The 10,688-nt window shown below is 46.9% G+C and overlaps 1 protein-coding gene and 1 non-coding gene across 2 annotated transcripts; both read right to left on the minus strand.

Moving 5' to 3' along the window:
• Window positions 1-624: 624 nt before the first annotated feature.
• Window positions 625-3,530, minus strand: Tpt1 (tumor protein, translationally-controlled 1). Its single transcript, XM_038310185.2, has 6 exons — window positions 3,372-3,530; window positions 3,123-3,196; window positions 2,499-2,689; window positions 2,075-2,180; window positions 1,528-1,644; window positions 625-844 (listed from the first exon to the last, which is right to left on the minus strand). Exons 1-6 carry the CDS (start codon window positions 3,397-3,399, stop codon window positions 842-844), a joined length of 519 nt encoding a protein of 172 aa, XP_038166113.1. The 5' UTR covers window positions 3,400-3,530; the 3' UTR covers window positions 625-841.
• Window positions 914-1,040, minus strand: LOC119800564. Its single transcript, XR_005283055.1, has one exon. It is a non-coding gene; the product is annotated as a small nucleolar RNA SNORA31 (small nucleolar RNA).
• Window positions 3,531-10,688: the final 7,158 nt, after the last annotated feature.

The following is a 10,688-nucleotide window of genomic DNA, read 5'->3' on the forward strand; positions in this document are numbered from 1 at the left end:
AGTATTTAGGCTTCCCATCACAAAAGGGAGCTAGAACCCCATTAAGTTTAGTACACTTTTGGATCTTGATCACTGGACAAACCTTAAATTGCAAACACATCAACCCAATTTAGCTCACAAGTCAAACCAACTGGATCAACACGTCTCACATCCTATCCCAACAGGTATCCAAAGCAACTTTCCTCCATTTAAAATGACCAGTCATGTGTGGTGGCTCTTGTCTTTAGTTACTCCCAGCACTCAGGAGGCAGATCTGAGTTTGAGACCAGAGTCTACAGAGTTCAGAACAGGCAGGGCTACATAAAAACCCTGTCTCAAAATAGCACAACCAAAAAACCAAAACACACTCAAGGCTTCTGCCACCACACCTGTACAACTGTAAGAAGGGATGGGCAACCTCTTCTCCAGTTACCAGGTACTTGACGTTCACCCCAAGAGACTGGGCTCTGCACTCTGGCAAGCTCCTCCATTTCCCATCTTTCCTTCACTGCAGCTCACTCTTGTAAGTCGTTCCCACTGCAGCCGTCATGTCAGCTTTCTTGCAGACCACCAGGCAGGCTCCAGCTTCACCACCACTTTAGACGGAGTCAGCACAATCACATTAAACTAAGAGGCATTTGTAAGTGAATTTAAATGCACTTTATTTTTAGACAACCTACATGACATGTTTTTTCTTTAAAGAAAAAAAAAAAAGAAAAGAAAAAAACAATGTCTCCACTCCAGATAAATCATGGTCAAAATAAGAGCTCAAGGTGACATCAGTCCCATTTGTCCTAAGTCCTGGTGTTGTATGGATGGGAAGCAGCAGCCGGTTATGGTGACAGGTGATAGATCCAATTTGTTACTGCAAAACAAGGAGACTGCGTTAGGAGCTGTCCCACCCCCAGCTCGATTCACAACTCTCCTGCCATATACATGTACTCTCCAATTCAATCTGGACTGCCACAGAGACAGACAGGAAGCGCGGAGAGCATTTTCTTTGGCATCCTAGTGCAAACCAGAAGAACCACAAACTGTTCCAGGTCTATCAGTGGATGCAGAGAGCAAACAGCAGCCACTGTCTGAATACCCAGTCATCTCAGCCTGCTCAAGTGCTCGCCCACTTCTATATAGTTTAAGCTCACTTTCTACCCGGCTTACTCAAAAGCCTCCACCAGTTCCTTATACACTTCTGTGTTTAATTTTTGCTAAAGTTAACTCAGGAGAAAAGAAATCCTATGGCACCACAAGAAATGGACTTAAACCCACTGTGGGGCAGAGGCACCCATCACCTGTCCATTCTCATATTCTGCATCTGACCATGTAACCCAGGCTGTCCAACTCTACCTGATGAGTTTCAGAGACTCCCACTTTCTCTGAGAACTCTATCAAGGAGTCTACCTCCAGGTCCTTTTATGTTTAAGGCACTATTCTACGTTCCACAGGAGTAAAGGAGCCCAGACCTCACCACGCACAACTCTGCAGATGGCAGATACCAGACCTGTACTGCTTCCTAGTTTCACATCACTAATTTCAACATATACTTACACATTTCTCCATCTCTAAGCCGTCCTTGAAGAAAATCATGTATGGAGTCACGCCATCTTCACGGTAGTCCAGGAGAGCAACCATGCCATCTGGATTCATGTTCTCACCAATAAAAAACTTAAACAAGTAACAAATACCTGGGATTAGACATATACTCACAAACACAAATCAAAGCAAACCATAAAAGGGAGACTCAGAACAGCTCCAGGCCAACATTTTGGCAAGTAAAGCCTCTGATGCTAGCCAAGTGCCTTGGCACACTTTTAATTTCAGCACTCAGGACACACAGGTAGACGGACCTCTGGGTTCAAGGCCAGTCTGGTCTCAATGAAAAGTAAGTAAAGTTCACCAATTTAAATTATCAGCTCCTCATCTAGTGTGGAGGCACACGCCTTTAATCCCAGGAAGCTGAGGTGGGTGGATCTCAGGGGGTTCTAAACTAGCTGTTTATACAGTGAGTGCTGGGACAGCCAGGACAATACATAACAAAAACAAACCAACCCCCTGTCCCTGTGGTTAAGACTGTACAAGCCTTTGATTTATTTACCTGGTAGTTATTGAAATTAGCAAGGATGTGCTTAATTTGCTCTGCAGCCCCAGTCATAAAAGGCTTTACTCTTTCTGGTTTCTGTTCTTCAAGTTTGCCTTTGAGTCTAAAACAGTAAATTTTATCAGGTCATTAAAATACTGAAATTTCAGCAAAATCAGGCTTTTGGTTTTTTTTGGGGTCCAGTAAGTTAAATACAAGCCCCAACTTAAAAATGTTTAAGCACACTAACTCTTAAAAGAACTGTCTCTAGTCTTTAAAGTTAAAGCCAGACTGATTGCTCCAGTATGCTCACATTACTGAAAAGCAACCATTATTGAATAACAAAAGGTCATTTGTCAAAGCCCATTTAAATAAGGAATTAAGTAGGCACAAATCTCGAACCCCCAACCAACCAAAACAGGGTGCTTAGCATCTCACTTACGATTTCATGTAATCTTTGATGTACTTTTTGTAGGCCTCTTTTGTGAAGCTGGTTTCTTGTAAATGGTGGTTCATGACAATGTCTACACCAGTGACTACGGTGCTTTCCGTACCTTCGCCCTCTGGGCCTTCAGCGGAAGCATTCCCACCAATGAGCGAGTCATCGATGTTACCCTCTGTTCTACTGACCATCTACATGAAGAAAAAAACAATTCAATTGCAAGCAACCTACCTCCAACTTACCTTCTACACGCCGGCAACCATCTGTCAATTCCCTGAAATCCTGAACCCAACAAAAAAGAATCGTTGCCCCGACCGAAAACGACGGTCCTTCTAATCAAACGAAAGCAAGAAGTTGTCGGCTCTCGGACCGCCACGGGTTAAGCGCACACAGCGCCAAGATATCCTAAACAGAGACAATATGTCCCCGGTCGCCCTGAAGGAGGATGGGCGCTGAGTTCGCGGACCTATTTCCAGGCTCGGCTCCGCCTCCACTTTTCTAGAAAAACCCAAGGCCGGAAAGAGCGTCTCCTCCGCCTGGAGGCGGCTGGGAGGATTGCACGAGCTCCGGCGGGGCGAGCCGCAAGCCCAGCCCGCCTGGCGTCCCCGCGGCGCCCCCGCTCACCTTGCCCTCCACCTCCAGGCACAGCCCGTCCGCGATCTCCCGGATCTTGTAGATGTCGGAGAACAGCTCGTCATCTGAAGGAGGACAGAGAGCCGCCCGTCAGCGTGCGGAGGCCCGCCATTTCCCGCGCCGGCTGGGCGCACGCGGCGGCTCCCGGCCCCAAGCTCTGCGCTCGAGCCCCGGCCTCCCCCCCCCCAGCCCACCCGCACCCAGACCCCCCACCCCACCCAGGGCGGCGAGAGGACTCACGGCTGATGATGTCCCGGTAGATGATCATGGTGGCGGCTGGGGACGGCGGCGCTAGCCTGACAGCGCGGAGCGAGCGCGGTGCAGCCGGAGCGGCGCTCGGGGGGAGGGGGGAGCGGGCGGAAAAGGCCGACTCGGGCGCTCCCCAACCTCATATAGAGGGCACGTCCCTCTACGTCATCGCCCGCTGCGCCCCGGAAGTGGCGCGAGCGGTGACGTGGCACGCAGAGCGGCGCGGGGGCGTGGCCGCAGCGCGGCCCGAACAGGGAGGACGGAGGTGGGGCATCCGGGGACTTGGCGGGGACACGATGCGGCGTCCCCTTGGGTGCGCGCGGCGGGCGGGGGCGGGGGCGGGGGCGGGGGCGGGGAGCTCACGCCCGGGGCCTGCTGGGACCGGAAGCGGCTGACGTCCGGTCGCTTGAGTCACCTCTTGGGTGTGGCCCCCGGGGTAGCTGCTCCGGCCTTCTGCCGCGCCGCGCAGCTCAAGTTCCCACCCCTTTCTCGGAAGGAAAATGTCAGCAGAATCGGATGCCTGCGGCCGGGGGAGCAGCCGAGCCTGCGGGGACTACGGGGACAGCGCTGGGCCGGCGTCCCGGATCTCGGCCTCTGGCCCACGCTGTCCCCTGACTTCGCCGGGCTTACGTGGGGAGGGAGCTGTCACAGGCCCTCGGTCTCTACGCTGGGATCCGGCTGTCAGAGCCAGCGGTGGATCTGACAGGACAGCTGTTTCGGTCTTGGTCTCGAATGACGTCCTTTGTCAGGACCAATCTGCTCCGTCTCTTATCCCTGGTGTTTCGGGGTTGAACAGACCCAAATGAGGCGCTATCCACTTGCCCTGCTGATTTGAAGAACTTTTACATCCTTTACGAAATACAACAAGCATAGATACAACTTTTCAGTCCGGTTGTTCAGGTAGACGTGTTTGACATGATGAAATTACAAAGTGTCTTCCATTTCCAAGTTGTAGTCTGTTGTATTCGTAGTGTTGGCGATTTTCTCGCTGGTCCCACGAAAGAACGACACAGCCAGCCCTGCCTGCCCTCGTAGGAAACTTCATCCTCGTATGTCAAAGGAGCAGGCTTACACATTAAGAAACTGTCATAAATACGGTAATAACGCATCCAGGAATAAACCCTTGCCAAAGATCAGGTTTATACTGGAAGGAAGAAATCAAAACGGCCACTTAAGAAGGATCCCATCAAGAAGTGAGGCGGTCTAGCGCTTCCTGGACACTAAAAGCCAAGGGTAATTGGAACTAAAAAGGGAGTAAAGGGGATCCGAAAACATGGACAGATAGCCGATGGTCAGTGAGTTTGCATTCTCAAAACACAAATATTTGGGGGTTATGTGAATTCTTAGACATTATCCCAGGCATTTAACATTTTCAAATTATTCAAAATCACACATTGATATAGAACCTCAAACACTTCTAGCTTTTTATGTTTTCTCCAGTTTTATGCCCAATAAAATCATTAAAAAAACAAAGCAACAAAAACCCTTTGTGGTGGAAAAGAGCTGAAGACGCCAAGCTTAACTAAGACATAATCTTGTCTCTGTGATCTTTGCGCTTCAGTATAAAATGGAATTTCTGTGAGTTAGGTCAAACTGGCTGGCATGTTTAACAGGTCATAAATATGTGTGGGATATGTGTGTGATTCCCCAAGTTATTTTACTTTTTTTTTTCAAAATGTACCTGAAGTTGTTACTGTCAGATCCAAAAGCCATTTGTCCTGAGTTTCTTTTGGACCTGACAGTTACCTCTCCTCTTACTTATCTGCTTGTGTAGCCCAAACTGGTCTTGAAGTGACGGTGTAGACCAGACAAGCCTGGAAATCAAGGTTCTCCTGCCTCAGCATCAACAGGGCTGGGATTACATTTGTGAGCCCACCATTCTTTCCTCTGTATCATTAAGGAGAAAGAAATGTCTAACAGGCTGGTGTGCAGTAGGAAGTAGTCACTCTCAGGATGTGGTCTGGTGAGTTAGAAGGTCGAGGAATTTGGGATGTTCTTTGTTAATTGGGTCAGAAAATGGATAAGGAACCAACCAAACTGGACTAGTCCTAGCAGTTTGAAAACCTTCACTTTGAGATAACTTCACAAAGTCTTCCCTGTTGCCCCAGCTGGCCTGGAACTCACCTTACAGACCGGCTGACCTTGAATTACCAGAGATCTGGGACCTGGGATTAAGCTGTGCACGCACCTGTTACCGCGGTTGCTTTTTAAGCTGAGGGTAGGGCTGGAGAGATTGCTCAGTGGTTAGAACACTGACTGTTCCTCTAAAGGACCCAGGTTCAATTCCCAGTACCCAAATGGCGGCTCACAACTGTCTGAAACTCCAGTTCCAGGGCATTTGGCATCCTCACACAGACATACATGCAGGCAAAACACCAACGCACATTAAAAAAAAATTTTTAGCCGGGCGGTGGTGGCGCACGCCTTTAATCCCAGCACTCGGGAGGCAGAGGCAGGCGGATCTCTGTGAGTTCGAGACCAGCCTGGTCTACAAGAGCTAGTTCCAGGACAGGATCCAAAGCCACAGAGAAACCCTGTCTCGAAAAACCAAAAAAAAAAAAAAAAAAAAAAAATTTAAAGAAACTATTAGCCGGGCACACACCTTTAATCTCAGCACTCGGGAGGCAGAGGCAGGTCAGATCTCTGAGTTCAAGGCCATCTTGGCCTACAACTTGAGTTCTAGTTGTACAACCAGAGCTACACAGAGAACCATGAAAATACAATGAATCATAGTAAAAGTAACATGGTTGGGAGGTTAACATACACCTTTAATCCAAGCACTCAGGAGGCAGAGGCAAGCAGATCTCTGTGAGTTCAAGGCCACCCTGGTCTACAAAACTAGTTCCAGGACAGCAAAGACCACACAGAGAAACCCTGTCTCGAAAAACAAAGCCAACTAAACAAAAAAGTAGTCATTGTGTATTACACTATTGGGGAACTAGCCTAGGCTTTGCAGTGGCAAGTTCTAGGTAAGCCTAGCAGGGTTAGGCTGTAGTCTAGTGGCTAGTGGAACTGTAGTCTAGTGGTTACTGGAACTGTATTCTAGTGTTCAGTGGAACTGTAATCTAGTGGTCAGTGGAACTGTATGGTCTAATAGTGAGCCGAGGTGTAACAGTACTGAGGCCTGCTGGCATGTGGACAGTGGGGCTGTAATCTAGAGGTCAGTACAACCATAGTCCTCACTCCTGGCTGTAAGAGCTTGGGGGAAAATAAGAAGATGCGAAGCCTGCACACAAGATGAAAAGAGTTTGAAATTCTACAGTGGGACTCAGGCATGTGACTCCCCCCCCACGGGGTTTCTCTATCTAACAGCCTGGCTGTCCTGGAACTAGTTCTTGTAGATCAGGCTGGCCTCGAACTCACAGAGATCTGCCAGTCTCTCCTGAGTGCTGAGGTTAAATGTGTGCACCATTGCCGTCCAGCACATCTGAACTGTTTTAATCTTTGGAGAATGCTAATGCACAGCCAAGCCCACTAGTAAGAAGAGAACTTTTCAAAATAGTCAAGAGAAGGAGTTTGATACCCTTTAAACGTGCAGGTGTGTCTGAAAGCCAGGAACCCCACAAGCTGGGATCAGCCCTTATGTGTGGGACTGGCAGATCACTGATTTTTCCCTTAGGAGGAAGTTGCTCCATGGCCAACTTTTGGCACGTGGGGCCAGCTGAGGGAGTGTGGCTGGGATGAGGGAGGCGTGGCTGAAAAATTACCTTCCTTAATTCTTTTATCTCCCTTTAAAAAGAAAGCTTTGAAGCTGGAGGTGGTAGTGTACACCTTTAATCCCTGCATTGAGAGGCAGAGGCAGGTGGGTCTCTCTGAATTCAAGGCCAGCCTGATCTCCGTAGCAAGCTCCAGGATAGTCAGGACTACATAGAGCAAAGGAAAAAAATAAATAAAAAACAAGAAAGCTTCTAATTGGCTATGAAAATAAAAGTCAAAAATGAAAATGTATAAAAAAAAGAATTCAAAATTTCTTTAGCCAGGCGGTGGTGGCACACGCCTTTAATCCCAGCACTTGGGAGGCTGAGGAAGGAGGATCTCTGTGAGTTCGAGTCCAACCTGGTCTACAGAGAGCTAGTTCCAGGACAGGCTCCAAAAGCTACAGAGAAACCCTGTCTCGAAAAACCAAAAAAAAAAAAAAAAAAAGAAAGAAAAGAAAAGAAAAGAAAGAAAGAAAGAAAGAAAGAAAAAGAAAAAATGTGTGGGCCCCTACAAGTGCCACAGCCCGAAGAGTAATGATTCACTGGAGGTAAGAAGGAAATCCGGTTCAACATGACTTCACTAGCCAGTGTTGGTTTGAACTTGTAGAGTCGGACTCCAAAGCAGTTTATTTTTGAGATAGTTACAGGACAACTTTGAAAAAACTCTCTTCGTGACAATTCTCACAATAGGGTTTAAGCCCTGAGTACATCCAAACTCCTTTGTCCTGGGGTTAAAGGTGGTCGTGGTACATGGCTTTAATCCCAGCCCTCAGAGCCAGTCTGAGTTGAGGCCAGCCTAGTCTACCAAGCGAGTTCCAGAACAGCCAGGGCTACATAGGGAAACTGTGGGGGCGGGGCAGAAAAAGAAAGACTCCTTTGCAAGGTATATGCCTTTTGTAAAATACCTAAGAGCTCTTCCATAAGAATGGGGTTTTTTGGTTTGTTTGTTTGTTTCTCTTTTTTTCTTTTCTTTCTTTCTTTTTTTTTTTTTTTTTTTTTTTGCTTTGGAGCAAGTTCTGGAACTTGCTCAGTAGACCAGGCTGGCCTTGAACTCACAGAGATCTTCCTGCCTCTGCCTCCCAAGTGCTGGGATTAAAGGAGTACACACTACCTCCCGGCAAGAATGGGTTCTATTGCTTGAGAAACCATGCTCAGGATAAGAGTCTAGGGAGGAAGGTTCTGGGATAAAAATAATATTAAACTCTTGCAAAGTCCATGGGACATCTTTCATAAGAATGGGCTCTGTTGACTGAAATAATGCTGCAGAGCCCGGAATAGACATAGCAGGCTGGGGATTCAGGTGAGGCAAAGATCAGGTTCTTAACTATATCCAGTCCCAGCTTTCCGGGCGCAAACAGGTGTAAATCCTTTCCATTGAAGAGAAAAGTCTGTGTATTTAACGTTCCTGGTTTCTTTAGTGCTATCTGTCAGCACTGGGACTACTGTGTGTAGACAATTTGTAATAAAAGTTCTCGAAATAAGGGCCATAGATACCTAAGAGGGTTGAAGGGTGTGTCCCATTTGAACTGTGTGGCTGAGAAGCAATGGGTTTTCGGAACAAGGAGCATGTGAGGATACTCCAGGACCATTTGATCTGGAAAATTAGCTCATAAATTATTGTGCTAAAAGTGGCAACAAGTCCTTCTTAGGGAGCAGTGAAGAATGGAGGACCGCATGCTTGTCACCTTGCTGCGGGAGGAAGATAACTTATCTTCTGTGCTCCATTCTCTCCTATCAAGAATGTCCAAAGTGGGATGTTACTCTGCCGTGTTTGGTAGCAGTTCTTGTTTCTATAAGCACAACTTCCTTAAATTAGTGAAGGAATTGGTGCAAAAGGAAAGTGCAAATGAGATAAGAGGAAGCCAGGAAAGGGTGTAAGTCTTTTGCTGTTGTTGTTGTCTTTTTTTTCTTTTTTTTCTTTTTTTTTGGTTTTTCGAGACAGGGTTTCTCTGCAGCTTTTTTTTTTTTAGAGCCTGTCCTGGAACTAGCTCTTGTAGACCAGGCTGGCCTCGAACTCACAGAGATCCGCCTGCCTCTGCCTCCCGAGTGCTGGGATTAAAGGCGTGCGCCACCACCGCCCGGCTTGTTGTTGTCTTTTTGTTTGCTTGTTTGTTTTTGAGACAGGTGAGACAGGGTTTCTCTGTGTGGCCCTGGCTGCCCTGGAACTCACTCTATAGACCAGGCTGGCCTTGAACTCACAGAAATCCACCTGCCTCTGCCTCCCGAGTGCTGGGATTAAAGGTGTGAGCCACCACTGTCCAGCAGGTATCAGTAAGTCTTAATAGCTAGAGCTCTAGACTTGAGTGGGAGTTTTTAGCAACCAGACAAAGAGAGGAATATAATTCATTATGAGTCATCATCAGAGTTGAGCTTGGTGGCACAGGTTTGTAACCCCAGCTATAAAACTGAAGCAGAAGGAGGGCAGCCTGGGCAATTTAGCAAGACCCTGCTTCTAAATTTAAAAAAAAATTAAGTAATTTCTGAATAAAAGCAAATATTCTAGAATAACTCTTTTTTAGTGTCTGATGAGGTACATAAGGAGTTTCCCCACACACCATTATGTGGTTCGGGTTTTTGTTTGAAGACAGGGTTTCACTGTGTATCCCTGCTCTGTAGACCAAGCTGGCCTCAAACTCAGAGATCCTCCTACCTCTGCTTCATGAGTGCTGGGGTTAAAGAAGTACATGCAGCTCTACGTGATTGGTCCTGACAAAAGTCCTAATTTAGTGAAAGGCTTTGTATGGAGGATTGGAGAGATGGCTCAGTGGTTGAGAGTATTGCCTGCTCTCCCTAAGGTCCTGAGTTCAATTCCCAACAACCACATGGTGGCTCACAACCATCTATGATGAGGTCTGGTGCCTTCTAGCATGCAGGCATACATGCAGGCAGAATAATGTATACATAATAAATAATATGTACATAATAAATACATCTTTAAAACACACACAGAGACACACAAATCCATGTCATCTGTCATCTCATTCATTGGCAGTTTAATCCCCTCTTGCTCCTGCTTTCAAGGCTTCTTGCTTTAGTTAAAAGGTGACATCAAAATAGTTCTTTCTATAAAGGAAAACATTTTGAACAAGCCAATGACATTTGGGGTGACTAGCCCTTTGGGCATGGTTTTCTCTGGATACATGACCAGATAAAATGGAGAAAGGTCAAGAGCTCTCTCTTGGGTTGTCAGAGCAGGAGCAATTGTTATTCCTCATCACCCTTGGGCAGAATAGCAGGACCATGGCAGCTGGATCAGCAGCAGCATCTAACTTGTTCTGTATTGTCTGTTTTTCCATTGCACTCCTTAATAAATTGTTGACCAGACTTCGTGGGTTATCACTTTAGTACTTATGCAGCTCATTTAAAGTATGATATATAATTAAAAAATACAGGTTGATAGTCATCTATAATAATCAAACTTATAATCCTATTAGGTATGTTTTTCCTGGCTTCTTGAGCCTCCGGTTGCCAGGCTTATTGAGCCTCCATATTCATACCCAGGGAAAGGTGAGTGCACTATCTGCCAATCCTGCAGCCCCGCAATGCAGGACTGCTATTCTGCAGCCCCACGGAGCAGGACAATCAGAAGCGATAGGGAGTCGAGTCAAAG

Source organism: Arvicola amphibius, chromosome 13, assembly GCF_903992535.2.
Source record: "Arvicola amphibius chromosome 13, mArvAmp1.2, whole genome shotgun sequence".
Taxonomy (NCBI): domain Eukaryota; kingdom Metazoa; phylum Chordata; class Mammalia; order Rodentia; family Cricetidae; genus Arvicola; species Arvicola amphibius.